General features: G+C 42.9%; 1 protein-coding gene across 2 annotated transcripts in view; it reads left to right on the top strand.

Annotated features, from left to right (window-relative positions):
• NUP214 (nucleoporin 214) overlaps positions 1–15,271 on the top strand; it is a 187,386-nt gene extending 172,115 nt beyond the window's left edge. For both annotated transcript variants that reach the window (XM_077491484.1, XM_077491485.1), the window contains 4 exons: positions 3,520–3,683; positions 3,772–3,796; positions 13,196–13,254; positions 15,149–15,271. In XM_077491484.1, the coding sequence (XP_077347610.1) occupies positions 3,520–3,683; positions 3,772–3,796; positions 13,196–13,232 (226 nt within the window). In that variant the 3' untranslated portion in view covers positions 13,233–13,254; positions 15,149–15,271. The remainder of the gene's footprint in view (positions 1–3,519; positions 3,684–3,771; positions 3,797–13,195; positions 13,255–15,148) is intronic.
• The last annotated feature ends 229 nt before the right edge of the window (positions 15,272–15,500 follow it).

Genomic DNA, 15,500 nt, shown 5'->3' with positions numbered 1-15,500 from the left:
AGCATACCCGTATCCCCGGCTCGCCAGGAGGCCCTCTTTGGGGCGTTAAGGGATTTGCTGAATCGTGCGGTGATTGTACCGGTTCCGGAATCGTAACGCTTCCAGGGGTTCTACTCAATTCTGTTTGTGGTTCCCAAGAAGGAAGGGGTACGTCCGATCTTGGACTTGAAGGCCCTCAATCACTTTGTAAAAGTGCAGAGATTCAGAATGGAATCAGTTCGCTTGGTAGTCGCTGCACTCCATCAAGGGGAGTCCCTGGCGTCCTTAGACATCCAGGATGCATATCTGCACATACCCATATGCCTCCAGCATCAAAAGTTTCTGTGGTTTTCTTCGGGGAAGCCCACTACCAGTTTGTGGCTCTTCCCTTTGGTCTGGCTTCAGCCCCCAGAGTCTTTACCAAGGTATTGGCTCCAGTTTGCTGTGGCAACGTGGGATTGCGATCGTGGTATACCTAGACGATCTCCTCCTGAGGGCATCTTCCGCCTCAGAATTAGGAGGATGTGTCGATCACCATGCAGACCCTTCAAGAATTTGGGTGGCTGTTGAACCTAAAAAAGTCAGTACTTGTGCCGACCCAGCATCTGGAGTACCTAGGCTACCTGCTGGACTCCAGGGAAGCGAGAGTGTTTCTCCCTTCAGACAAGCTGCAGACTCTCAGATCCGCGGTAAAACTTTTGAAAAAATTGGACAAATCTCAGTTGTCCCTGGAACGACAGATCCAGGTGAGCCAGACAATTGGAGACTCTCTGGTTGAGGTCCCTGGTGATTCAGTCTGGAAAATTTGTTTCTGAAATGGACGGTGATCACAACAGACGCCAGTTTTTCCGGCTGGGGTGGAGTGATGGGAGTTCAGTTGGCTGGATCCGTGGGCCAACGTGTCGGACGCGCTGGTGGCCCCGTGGGATCAGTACCAGCTGATCTACGCTTTTCCTCCACTGAAACTGTTACCATGTCTGCTTCGCAGAGTGGAAGCCAAGGGGATCTCAGTGATACTGGTTGCCCCAGATTGGCCTCAGTGTCCTTGGTACGCAGACCTGGTGGCAGACGCTCCCTGGTGACTGCCGTTGCGAGAGGACCTTCTGTCTCAAGGTCCTATTCTCCATCCTGCTTTACCATCGCTGACTTTAAAGTGGTTGTAAACCCTTACAAACCACTTTGACCTACAGGAAAGCCTAGATTAAGGCTTGCCTGTAGGTCCAAGAAATATCTCTTAAACCTATACGGTTTAGGAGATATTTACAAAAAGACAGCCACGGCTGTCTACGGCGCACTGGGCAGGCCGCAGATCACGGCGATATGCCGCTCGTGTCGGCTCCCATGCACATGCGCGGGAGTGACGTCATCGTGCCTCCAGCGATTCACAGCGCCGGAGCAGCGAGACCCGGAAGTCACTCCGGGATACATGGCAGCGGCAAACATGAAGACGGAGTACAGCTTCGGGGGCTTCGTTCTCAGGTAAGTTATTCATAATGAGCTAGTATGCTATGCATACTAGCTCATTATGCCTTTGCCTTGCATTTTTTTTTTTTTTTTTTTTTTTTTTTAAATAGCCTTTACTTCTTCTTTAACGGCATGGCTATTGAGAGCCAGGTGTTGAGGATCTGGGGTCTGTTGGACTCGGTGATCCCAACTATGTTGAGAGCACGGAAATCTTCTCTGAAGATATACCATCGTACCTGGAAGGCCTACATCTCCATATGTGAGGAGAAAGGATGGTATCAGCGTTCCTTTTCCATATCCAGGATCCTGCTGTTTCTTTAGTAAGGAGTAGACCAGAAATTGGCATTAAGCACCATCAAAGGGCAAATTTCAGCCTTAGCTGTCTTTTTTCAGCGACCCCTGGCATCGCATTCCTTAGTGAGTACCTTCGTTCAGGGGGTACAACATGCAGTCCCTCCGGTGCATTCACCGTTACCCCCATGGGATTTGAACCTGGTGTTGTCGGCGCTTGAAAAACCGCCGTTTGAAAATATCAAGGAGATTCCCCTGTTGACTCTTTCCCAGAAAGTGGTCTTTCTAGTGGCCATCACCATGGCCAGGAGGGTTTCGGAGCTGGCGGCCTTGTCCTGCAAGTCGCCCTATCTGGTTGTCCACAAGGATAAGGTGATGTTGCGTCCACAACCGTCTTTGCTACCGAAAGTGGTCTCGACCTTTCATATTAATGAGAACATTGTATTGCCATCTCTGTCCTAAGCCGAAGCACCCTAAGGAGGTGGCCCTTAATGCTCTAGACGTGGTTCGGGCTCTGAAGGTCTATTTGTCTGCCACGGCTCCTTTTCGTAAGTCAGACTCACTGTTTCTTTCAGTGGCTGGTCCCAATAAAGGCATGGCGGTCTTGTCGGCCACTGTTTCCAGGTGGATCAGACAGATTGTAGTACAAGCCTACGCCTTGAAGGGGCAGTTGCCCCCCTTTATGGTAATGGCCCACTCCACAAGGGCAATCGGAACGTCTTGGGCCTTCCAATACCAAGCGTTGGTCGCTCGGGTGTGTAAAGCGGTGACCTGGTTGTCTGTCCATGCATTTACCAAGGTAGACGTCAGTGCATCGGCTGCCAGTTTTGGCCACAAAGTTTTGCAGGTGGCCGTATAGTTGCAATTGACTATGCAATATTTATTTCCTTTTTTCCTGGTTTTCGATAAAAACACAGTACTTTTAAGTTAATGCGCTGTTGCATTACATGCTGCAGTTTTATGTGCGGTTATGGGTAGTCACTCCTGTTGAGGGTACCCTGGTTTTTGTGGTGTTTTTTTCCACGCACTGTTTTTTGTTTGTTTGTTTGTTTTTGTTTTTTTGTTTGTTTGTTTGTTTTTTTTGTTTTTTTGGTAAAGTTTCACTAGTTCCAACTTGCCATGGTGGATGAAGTTTCTATGCTGTTTTCCCACCCCTGGTTTGGCACTGCTTGGGGACGTCCCATTTGTTAGACAGGAGCTGTGTCGGTCGGTGAATATAAGAGAAAATAGGATTTTTTGTACTCACCGTAAAATCCCTTTCTCTGTAATTCACCGACCGACACAGCACCCGCCCCTCCTTTTATCTTTACGTTATACTGCTTGTTGACGTACTAAGGTCTGTCTGCAGACTGGAGGGTTGTAGCCTAAGGGACCGCCCCCTGGGAGAAACTAAGAGTTCTGAGTGTTGTTACAAGTATGCCTAGTATTCTCCTAGTGATGAGGCTAACAACCCATTTGTTACAGAGAGGTGCTGTGTCGGTCGGTGAATTACAGAGAAAAGGATTTTACGGTGAATGCAACAAATACATTTTTTTTTTGTTTATAGCGCAAAAAAACAAACACTGGTGATCGAATGCCACCAAAAGAAAGCTCTATTTGTTAAAAAAAAAAAATTGTATTTCTTTTGGGTACAGCATTGCATGACTGCGCAATTGTCAGTTAAAGTAACGCAGTGTCGTATCGCAAAAAATTGCCTGGTCATGAAGGGGGGGGGAGGAATCTTCCTGCGGTCAAGTGGTTAATAAGTCATTACAAAGTTCTCTCCATTTGTCCTCCCTTCTACAGGTTTGGAAGCAACACTCCCACTGCCACATTTGGCAACCTTGCCAGCCAAACCACCCCAACTTTTGGGACTCTGTCCCAGCAAGGACCTGGATTTGGTGGACAGAATAGTGGATTTCCTGGATTTGGTTCTGGTAGTGGTGGAGCAGCCTCGGGAAGCAGTGGAGGTGAAGTACATTTTACACTCTGAAACAGCTTGAACCAGTAAATCTTCATAAACCTAAATTAACCCTTGTTTTGTTAATTGTTTTGCAGGTTTTGCATTTGGAGCATCAAACCAGTAAGTATTTCTGACAGTGTCACGTGATACTCATTATGAATGCTAGTTAACCACTTCAGCCCCCCGCCAATTCTGACACTTCTCACAAATATCTACATTTTTTATTTAATTTTTTTCTTAAAAATTACTTAGAACCCACAAGCATATATTTTTTTAAAGCAGAGGCGCTAGAGAATAAAATGGTGGATGTTGCAATTTTGTTGTCACGTTGTATTTGCAGCGGTTGCTCAAATACAACATTTTTGGAGGGAAAAACACTTTTAATGAGTTTTAGTGCACACAAACACAGTATAATACCAAATTTTTTTTGGTAAAATATAAAAAAAGTTATGCCGAGTAAATAGGATACCAAACATGTCACTCTTTAAAACTGCACACACCCATGTAACGGTGACAACCAGCAGTAAATTAAATTACCCATAGGTGATGCTTTAAAAGCCTTTACAGGTTACCACTTTCGATTTACACAGGAGGTCTGATGCTTCCTGTCAGCGGTAACCATGCACAACTGGAGGCCTTTGTTTTAAGGTAAGTCTCTCATAATGTGCTGGTATGCGATGCAGACTGTTGGCATCCTGTGGACTGCACATTCGGTCTTTTGTTCTTCCCAGCAAATACCAGCTTTTACAACAGAGAGGAGATGAGGGCGCTCTGGGGGAGGGGGATAGCTGATCAGAGGGATGATAGTGATGAGGTGGCACTTCTGGCAGCACCTTTTAGAGGAGAAGCAACTCTGAAGATATAAAAAAGGAAAAGAAAGGCGCCTCTAAGTGCAGTATGCAAAATTTAATAAGGTGCAAAAAGGGTTAAAAGCACTTACAAGATTGTTGAGTGTTAAAAGACATGATAAAATCAGGAGTCCTCATCTGTGTCATGTGTCCATCCTCTGCATGGTGGTAGAGAGCAGTGTAGAGCCGTCCAGCAGCTGTAAAGCGTTCTCATACGTGTTGAAGAGAGGAGGCCGCAGGGAAGCCTGTATTCACTGCGGGACACACGAGGCTGATGGTGTCAGGAGAGAAAGGGGCGGCAGCACGTTTCGGAGCATGTGTGACTCCTTCATCAGATCTTTCTTTTCTTTTTTTTACCAGCTTTTACAAGCATCTGATCAAACCGATTTTGGTTTGATCAGATGCTTTGGAGGCCAGAGGAGAGGTTTGGTCTAATAAACCCCAGATCTATCCAAAAAGAGGACCTGCCACAGCCTATAAAGTTGATCAAGAAAAAATTAAAAGGGGGCCTCTGCCCCTTTGGGTGTCTATTGAAGCTCTCTCGTGCCACCCTTTTGCTATTGGCTCCTTGATGTGGCTGCCGAGTCGCCTTCGCCCTCCCATTTTGTGCCCAACCCTGTCTCACTCCCTAGAGGTCTGGGACAGGGTGCGACATCGTAAACCGTTATTATCCTCGCATACTCCATTGGCCCCGGTGTTCTGTAATCCAGAATTCCCCCCTGGCTTGACTCCACAGGTATTTCAATGGTGGCTCAATAAAGGCCTCCTAAGGATAGGTGACTATCTAGAAGGGAACCGACCTCACTCATTGCAGTACTTCATAGAGATAATGCAGATGCCCTCTAGTGAACTGTTTCGGTATAATCAAATTATATCCTTTATACGTTCTAAACTCAGTTTGCTGGATGGACCGTTTGCACTTACGAATTTTGAGTTATCTTGCCAATCAAAGGACCTATTACGGGGAAGCATATCTACTATTTATGCCGCTATTACGGATCCGACTACTAAACTCCCCTATATGACCCATTGGGAACGGGACTTGAACATTAATTTTGACCTGTCCGACTGGCAAGACATAGCTTATGCTTTATCTAAAGTATCTATTAATACAACACTGATTGAGGCAAATTATAAAACCCTACTGCGATGGTATTTAGTACCAACCAGGATCGCTAAGATGCATCCATCTGCATCCCCCATGTGCTTTAGACGGTGTGGCCAGGTGGGTACGATGTACCACATTTGGTGGAAATGCCCAACAATAACTAGATTTTGGATTTGTATATTTAACCTCATATACACAGTTACTGGGGTTAATATTCGTAGAGCCCCGGAAGTTGCGCTTTTTCAAAAACTCCCTGATGGGGTTCCTAAGAAATCCTCAAAACTGATAATGTATATAATTTTGGCTGCTAGGATAACTATAGCTAGATATTGGAAGCAGTCGATGGTTCCTCTTGACTCTGTGAAAATTAATTGTCAAGAATTGGGAATTCTAAGGATATTGGGGCAGTTGCTGAGGCTGCTCCCTTGATATCCACACCCAAAAATGTTTGTTGAGGGGACTATTGCGGTACTAAATAAATCATGAAAGACTGTTATAAAAAATTACAAATAATTTAATAAAGACAAAAAAATGAAATCCATCAAAACTTTCATATTGCTAAAATCATATACACCACAATTTAATGAACTACCGACGGATAACCCCGTAAGGTTTCTATTGAAGAGAGATACAGAAACGTTTCCTCTACCGGTTTCGCGGCAAACCGCTTCTTCAGGAGGATAGTCTACAGAGTAAATAAAAATATTTGCAAATAATCAAATAGCAGCGAATCATATAATGACATAACAGAAGAGTTACAGTAATTTAAATAGCGAGGGGATCAGCTCACCCACAAAGGAGGAAGCAGTAGATCACAGGACCCATCGGTTTCCTCCCACGGCAGATGCGGGGGGTTTGTAAAGGACTCTTCAAATTTAAACAGATACATATGATATGAGAGTTACAGTGAGATGAGACATTAACCTATACACACCTAAAGAGCGATATATGGGTGAAAAAAGATGGAAAATAGACTGTGTATAGGGGCTGTAAAAAGAGTCTGTGAAAATTAAGCTTAACTGGATCATGGTTAATGATAGACTCACCTGGACCCTCCGTAATAATTCCAAGAAATTCGATATGACATGGGACCCGTGGATCAAATATGTCTCTCCCTTGTGATTTGCCATTGGTTGACCCTCCCTTTCCCTCTTCTTTTTTTTCTTTTCCTCTTCTTCTTTCTTCTCTTTTCCTTCCTTTCTGTTTTTTCTTTTTCTTCTCTATATTTACTGTCTAACAAGACACTCTTATAATTTACAAAATGTCAGGCGCAACTTCATTAGGTTGATACTCGCGGCAGAGGGGCGTAGGGGAATTCCCCCCTCCCCGCCTTTTTTTTTTTTTTTCTCTCCTTCCCCTTCACCCTGCTCTGTTCTCTGCACTGTTATTGCCCCTGACAATGTGGGCATAAATGGCTCCCTGGGTGAGGTGTAAGTGGGCCTAGCAGAGTGTGGGGCATACTTTAAAATCTGGTCGATGAAGCACCATACTCTTCTAGGTTGCTAAGTAATGTGCAGTCCATCAATATTTTGGTTACATATAGTTTATATTTAACTTATGGCTTTGAGAAACTGCACTCCCAATTTTACTGTCGGAGGACCTGGCTGATGCTTATGTTGGTAGTCACATCTTTTAGAATTTTGATGTTTACTGACTGTACTTTTTGTGATATTATCTTGTTGTCTTACTTTGCATTATAAATAAAAAAGGACAGTGTAAAACAAAGTTTTAAATAATATTTAAAAAAAGCTCATGTGCATATGTGAACTTGGTTACATAGTTTGTAAGGTTGAATAAAGACACCAGTCCATCCAGTTCAACGTATGTGTGTTTGTCAATACCTTTTCCAATATCCCTGTGTATGACGTTTTCTAAGATGCCCATCTAAGAATGCATATGTAAGTTCCGCACGCTTACAGTGGGAAAAATAATTTGATCCCCTTCAGATTTTTTATGTTTGCCCACTTACAAAGAAAAGGTCTATATTTTTTATCATAGGTGTATTTTAACCACTTACCGACTGCCCGCGGTCATTATACGGTGGCTGTTTGAAGAGGAATACCTTTGTTATGGCAGCAGCTAGCTGTGATAACCCCAGTATCCTCTTCTTCAGAAGGCGGTCAGCTTTCAGATAAAAGTGGTCTCAGTAGCCGAGTGAGGTAAAGATGTCCCCCGCTTGGCTCCACACCATTGGATGTTGGAAGCGATGTCAAACTTCACTTCCACCCAGTGTTCTTAATGGGGAATTATTTTTATTTATTTTTTTTGTGTGTAAATATGAGATTTGAAGACTTTTTGACCCCAGATCTCACATTTTAAGAGGTCTTGTCATGCTTTTTTTTTCTATTACAAGAGATGTTTATACTCCTTGTAATAGGAATAAAAGTGACCCATTTTTTTTTTTTTTTACTCCGTCTTTTAAAAAAAAGTGAAATAAGAAAAAAAAAGTAAAGCGCCCTGTCCCACCGAGCTCGCGCGCAGAAGTGATTGCAAACGCAAGTCGCGCCCGCATATGAAAATTCTGTTCAAACCACACGTGAGGTATTGCCGCGATCGTTAGTGAGAGAATTCTAGAACTAGACCTCCTCTATAGAAACCAGTAGACCTTTTTAAACGTCCCCTATAGAGATTTTTAAGGGTCAAAGTTTGTCGCCATTCCACGAGCTGGTGCAATTTTGAAGTGTGACATGTTGGATATCAATTTACTCAGTGTAACATTATCTTTCACAATATAAAAAAAAAATTGGGGTAACTTTGATGTCTTATTTTTTCATTTAAAAAAGTGTATTTTTTTTTTAAAATTGATTTATAATGTTTTAAGTAATTTTCTAGCAAAAAAAAAAATATTTTAACTTGTAAACACCAAATCTCAAAAAGAGGCTTGATCCTTAAGTGGTTAAATGGTAGAGAGAGAATAGCAACCACAATTCCAGAAAAAACACATGATACAATTGTTGTTATAAATTGAGTTGCAGTTCAGTTTGTAAAATAAGTATTTGATACCCAAGCAAAACATGACTTAGTACTTTGTGGCGAAACCCTTGTTGGCAAGCACAGAGGCAAGACGTTTCTTGTAGTTGGTGTGCAGGCTTGCACACATCTCAGGAGGGATTTTGGTCCACTCTTCTTTACAGATCTTCTCTAAATCCTTAAGGTTTTTTGGCTGTCGCTTGCCAACTTGAAGTTTCAGCTCCCTCCATAAATATTAATATTTTGTATTTCTTCCGTTTGCGAATAATGGCTCCAACAGTTGTCTCCTTTTCACCAAGCTTCTTGCTGATAGTCTTGTAGCCCATTCCAGCCTTGTGCAGGGCTGCAGTCTTGTCCCTGACATCCTTTGACAGCTCTTTGCCCATGATGGTGGTTTGAATGGAAGAAAGATTCAGTGGATAGGTTTATTTTATAAACACAAGAACTTGTCGTTAGGAGCACCTTCTTAAATTGATGGGACTAATCTGTTTGCCACATGAGCACATACTGTAGTCAGTCTGTGAGGGCCAGAATTATTGTTGGTTGGTAGGGGATCAGATAATTATTTTACTCACTGAACTGTAGCTCAATTTATAACAATCGTGTTTTTTTCTGGATTTTTGATATTCTGTCCCTATCATTTAAAATGCACATATGACAAAAAATTATAAACCCTTAATTTCTTAACACATATGAGGTATTGGCTTGAACGTCCAAGTGGAAGCAATAATTCTAGCACCAGGCCTCCTGTGTAACTTAATAAAAACCGGAAACCTGTAAAGGTGTCGCCTATTGAAATTTTTAGGTATCATAGTTTTGCGCCACTCCATGGGCATACTTTGTTTTAAAGCATTGCATGTACTCTATTTACTTGGCATAACATAATCATTGCTATTCTAAAAAAAAATGGAATTTTATTGTGTTTCTGTTCACTAAAATTCATTAAAGTGTATTAAAAAAAAAAATTGCATTTGATAAACCACTGCACAAATACAGTGTGACAAAAAAAAAATTGCAGCACCCACCATTTTATCCTCTACGACATGGATCTCCAAACTACGGCCCTCCAGCTGTTTGCGAAAGTACGCGTCCCATGAGGCTTTGTAAAACTTTGACATTCACAGACATGACTAGGCATGATGGGAATTGTAGTACCTGGAGGGCCGTAGACCCCTGCTCTAGGGCCTCTATTATGTTTTGGGGTTCTAACAAATTTCCTAGCAAAAAAATGTGTATGAGAGAAGTGTCAGGATTAGCTCTGTACTAAACTAGATAAAGTCTCACCTTTTTAAGAATGTTGGGTACCATATTTTTTTTTTTGCGATTTCACACACACAGTTTTAAAGTGGAAGTCCACCCGAACACTGTATACTGATTTCTTCTTTACAGGGCTTGATAGGTTAGTGTTAGATCGTGGATGTCTATAGATTTTAGTGTTAGGCTGGATTTATCCTTTGAGGCTTGACATGTTTGATATCTTTTTACTCAACACAACCCCACCCCTGGTATTTTACTAAAAAAGCGGTATTTTAGTGTTTTTGTTTTGCGTAAAAGTTTATTTTACTGTATTTTTTCCTGAGAATGCTGCGTTTGATGAACAGCTGCACAAATATTGTGTGGCATAATAAAATGCAGCTGCTACTATTTTATTCTGCAGGGTCGGCTTTCAGAAAATATATATTTATTTGGGGGCTTAAAGTAAACTCTAGCAAAAAAGGATTTTAATGTGTGTAAAATAAAAAAAATGCCCTGGTAGACAAATGGTTAATGTATCTAGAACACTTACACAAATATAGCTCAAACAAAGGACCCACACAGTTGCTCCCACTACATGTACATTAGGAACTTAGCCATGAGTTTGATAGTTATAAGGGCATCCCCAATGTTCAAAGGTTTGTTTTCAAGACAGATTGTTCATTAATTATTGCTTGTGCGAGGGATTAGCTTGGCAGCGGAGTGCGTGTGACACGGTGAAACACACATGCAATTTATTTACACAGAATATATGCACTATGTACATGATCAGAAAACAGAAAAGGAAAACTTGCCACTCAGCATTTCACTAACATACAGGATGTGTGGCTAACCCACCTGGAGCAACTTACTGCTGCACCAGGCACCTATCTTTTTGCGTATAAAGTTGTCACATAGGTTGTGTCTCACAAAACAGGAGCCATCTTTCAATAAACAGATGTTTCAATTCTCCCCTGTCTGACATACACAAAATTTGGTTCCTGGGTGATGCTAAACTCCTGAACAGACTGGATGCTTATAAAGAGCCCTAAACCACCCAACATGTTTCAGTTGGAATCTAATTAGCCAACTCAACCAACCTCCACTCTCCGACCTAATCAAAAAGAAAAATATTCCACAAACTTCTGAAATTTGAGACATATATTATATCCCATTCTGGCTGCAAAGAGGTTTTTATTGGCCTGCTGCCACATGAGGCACATAGAGACATTAGGTATTGCAGCAGATATCCATATATAGGTTATACAATAATGCAGTGGTCTCCAAACTGCGTCCCATGGGCTGGATGCGGTGCATTGCTTGCCTTTACCTGTCCCTTTGAGCACTTTTTTTTCCCATTGATACAATACACTATGCCTCCCACTGACACCAACAATGGCGCATAATTCCTGCTACTGACATCAACAATGGAGCAATATTTCTCCCATTGACACCAGCAATGGGCCACTATCCCTCCCGCTGACACAAATGACTGGGCATTGTTTTCCCTTCTACTGACACCAATGACTGAGCACGATTCCTCCCATGGCACTGACGATGGGAGCACGATTCCTCCCTAGCACTGACGATGGGAGCACGATTCCTCCCTAGCACTGACGATGGGAGCACGATTCCTCCCATGGCACTGACGATGGGAGCACGATTCCTCCCATGGCACTGACGATGGGAGCACGATTCCTCCCATGGCACTGACGATGGGAGCACGATTCCTCCCATGGCGCTGACGATGGGAGCACGATTCCTCCCATGGCGCTGACGATGGGAGCACGATTCCTCCCATGGCGCTGACGATGGGAGCACGATTCCTCCCATGGCGCTGACGATGGGAGCACGATTCCTCCCATGGCGCTGACGATGGGAGCACGATTCCTCCCATGGCACTGACGATGGGAGCACGATTCCTCCCATGGCACTGACGATGGGAGCACGATTCCTCCCATGGCACTGACGATGGGAGCACGATTCCTCCCATGGCACTGACGATGGGAGCACGATTCCTCCCATGGCACTGACGATGGGAGCACGATTCCTCCCATGGCACTGACGATGGGAGCACGATTCCTCCCATGGCACTGACGATGGGAGCACGATTCCTCCTATGGCACTGACGATGGGAGCACGATTCCTCCTATGGCACTGACGATGGGAGCACGATTCCCCCCACCCAAGTACATGTTTACATGTACTAGGGAGAGGAATTGTTTACTCCCACCAATGCCAGGATTTCTTCTCCCAATGGCGACAGTCTGGCCCCCTAAAGTCTAAAGGGACAGTAAACTGGCCCTTTTGTTTAGAAAATTTAGAGACCCCTGCAGTAGTGTATAGCTGTGTAAAACCTAGAGCAGTGATGGCGAACCTTGGCACTCCAGATGTTTTAAAACTACATTTCCCATGATGAACATGTACACTTCAGAGTGCAGGAGCATCATGGGAAATGTAGTTCCAAAACATCAGGGGTGCCAAGGTTCGCCATCACTGACCTAGAGCTTTCTTAGCCAGGGTTCTTCCAGGGGTTACTAGGGGGTCCTTGACCACATGCATGCCTGCCTCTCAGGTAAGTCATCACTGACACTAATGATATTTTCAGCTGTCTTCAAGGGGGGCTTTTTCCCACTTGCCACCAAATAAGGAGCATTTTTCCAAGTGACCTACACATTAATGTGCCTGAACTCTGGATTTAGTAATTTTTGACGGGTCCCCCAAGAATCAACCATTATTTTAAGGGTTCCTCCATGTTAAAAACATTGAGCAAGGCTGGGCTAGAGTTTCTTGCAGTGACAAGAAGGTGCATTTATTAAAAAGGAAGTAAACCCTGATGGGTTTACTTCCTCTTTGCCGTGACCCTTCTAAAGTGTGCATGCGCCGAATACATCGGCACATGCGCAGAAGGAATCCTCGTACAGGGAATTGTAAATATCTCCTAAACCTACATGGTTTAGGAGATATTTACAATTCCCTGTACGAGGATTCCTTCTGCGCATGTGCCGATGTATTCGGCGCATGCACACTTTAGAAGGGTCACGGCATATTTACAGCACCTACAGTAAGCCTTAATCTAGGCTTCCCTGTAGGTGAAAGTGTGTTGTAAGGGTTTACAACCACTTTAAAGTCCAGTAGTGTATCTAGTAGCCACAGTTATGCAAGCAAAGTGATGAAAGGTTTATTAGCCCTTTGGAATTGATAATAACTTGTATAAAGGTATCAAATGAGACAATCTTTGATTTTATTTTTTTAAGTGTAATATTTTCTGGTTGTAAAAATTTCAAAAAAGTTAACTCTTTTGTTACCTTTCTTGATGCACATCTGTACATAGCTAATCCACTGTTTACATTTCCACAGGTCTACATCCGCATTTGGGGGTGGCTGGAGAGGCTGAATGGATGGAGTTAGAAAAAAAGGTGACTCCTTTTTTATTTTCCTGTTTTCTCCTTGTAATCATGTAGTTCTTTGCTTCTCAGAAACTAGAATAACATCCTGAAAGCATTCTAAGCATCTGCTGCGTCAGATGTAACACATTTTACCAAAGACTATCTCACGCTTTTCAATTAAATGTTTTATTTTATGTGTACTGCATTTTTGCATAGTACTATTTAGCTTTGTTTTATTCAAATTAAAGTGTACTTGTGGGCACTAAATACAATATATGTAGCATAGTATGTATCTGCAGATGTCTGTATATCACCCCTGTTTTCACCTAGAGGGCCTGTTATGCAACTTCTGATAGAGCTATTAGGGCTGAGAGCTTTGGATTGGTTAACCTCTTGCACCTCACTATCAGCTATTATGATTTCCCATTACAGGCCAATAATAAAATGCATTCTATGCATGAAGGTATAAAGCCTTCAGTATGCAGCTCCTCCACAACCCCTTAACACTTACCTGAGCCTGATCGCGATCCAGCAGCTGCCCTCTTGGGTCTCTGCCTGCTGGTTGGCTGAGAGACAGCAGCGGGAGCCATTGTCAATCACAGCTCACAGCCAATGAGGAGGGGGCGGCGGGAGGCTCATTCTGTGTGTGTCTAATGCTCAAGAGTGAGCATGCCAGAGTTCCCCCATAGCAAGCAGCTTGCTGTGGGGGCACTTGGAAAAGAGGACCCCAAAAAGGAGGATTGGGGCTGCTCTGTCCTGTGAAAGACTATTGCACAGTGCAGGTAAGTATTACATGTTTGTTTGTTATTTTAAAAAAAATACCTTTTAATATTACTTTAAAACTGAACTCCAGCCTATACTTTTTTACATAAATTAATAAAAGCTGACCATTGTATGCAGCACCTCTGTCTGTGTTAAATGGTCTGTCTCAACCAAACTACCACTTTTACTGGGCTGTTAAAACTACTGTATTTATCGGCGTATAACACGCACCTTTTCCCCCTTAAAATCATGGGTGCGTGTTATACGCCGATCCCCCGCTGATTTTAAGGAAACGAGCAAGCAGAGCCGAGATACACAAAGCCGAAGTACACTCTTCTTTACTCTGCTCTTCTTACAGTCCCACCCACCTCCACTGATTGCGAGAGGAGCGAGCACCACTGACATACAGAAAGCTGAATGTACTTCAACTAGTCTCGGCTCCTCTCGCAGTCCCGTCCCTGACTGAGCAGAGCCGAGTCTAGCCGAAGTACACTCGGCTTTCTGTATGTCAGCGGCACTCACTCCTCTCCTCTCGCAAACAGTGGAGATGGGAGGGACTGTGAGCAGAGCCGAGTAAAGCTGAAGTACGCTCTGCTTTCTGTATCTCGGCTCCGCTCGCTCCTCTCTGCTGTCCGCTCACAGTCAGTGGAAATCGGCACCAAATTTTAATCGGGCAAATGCTGCAAAGAGACTGGCAAGGCTACAAAGGTACTGGGAAAGGCTATAATGATGGTCAAGGCTGCAGATGGACACTGGGCTAGGCTGCAATGATGGACAAGGCTGCAGATGGACACCGATAAGGCTGCATTGATGGACATTTTAATGCAAGTTTTTTTCCTTAAACTTCCCTCCTAAAACTTTTTTTCCTCAAAATTCCCTCCTAAACTTGGTTTGCGTGTTATACGCAGATAAATACAGTAAGTTGAAAAATAACAGCAGGATTAACAGGTGAAATTATGGGAAAGGAGTCTATAATAAATCACAGCTCACAGCCATTTATTGTTAATCTGCAATGTATACATTTTTGCTTTTGGTTTTAAATGCACTTCTTAATTTCCCTTCACGTTCCTTCACCCACAGATTTTTTCTTTTTTTCCCTTTTAGAAAACTATTTATTTGAAGTATCAGTAACAGATGCAAACATTTCTTCCTTCTCTTACAGATCCAGACTAAACAAAAACATTTTACATCAACTTCAAATAATCATGATCTCAAGAGAACAGCAACTTTGTTACTTTTGTTCCAGAGAAAATTAAACTTTATTTACATTTTATGCTAAAAAAAAGTTTCTCTCATTAATACATGAATAAAAGTAAATGTAAATGAGAAGTACAATATATGTTAAGAAGCTAGAAGAAGCAATGTTTGTCAAGAAAGCAAGAGGGGGGGGGGGGAACATGGAAAATAGTTTCCACCCCAGGGAGGATCACTACCATGCTAATATCAACATTTAAGATGCTCATAAAAGGTCTACAAAGATATTGTACGTAGTCTGTCAGGATAAAATAATGGTG

Source organism: Lithobates pipiens, unplaced genomic scaffold (genome assembly GCF_037356315.1).
Source record: "Lithobates pipiens isolate NorthernLeopardFrog02 unplaced genomic scaffold, aLitPip1_a1.2 Scaffold_19, whole genome shotgun sequence".
Classification (NCBI taxonomy): Eukaryota; Metazoa; Chordata; class Amphibia; order Anura; family Ranidae; genus Lithobates; species Lithobates pipiens.
This window is presented reverse-complemented; position numbering and strand designations above follow the sequence as displayed.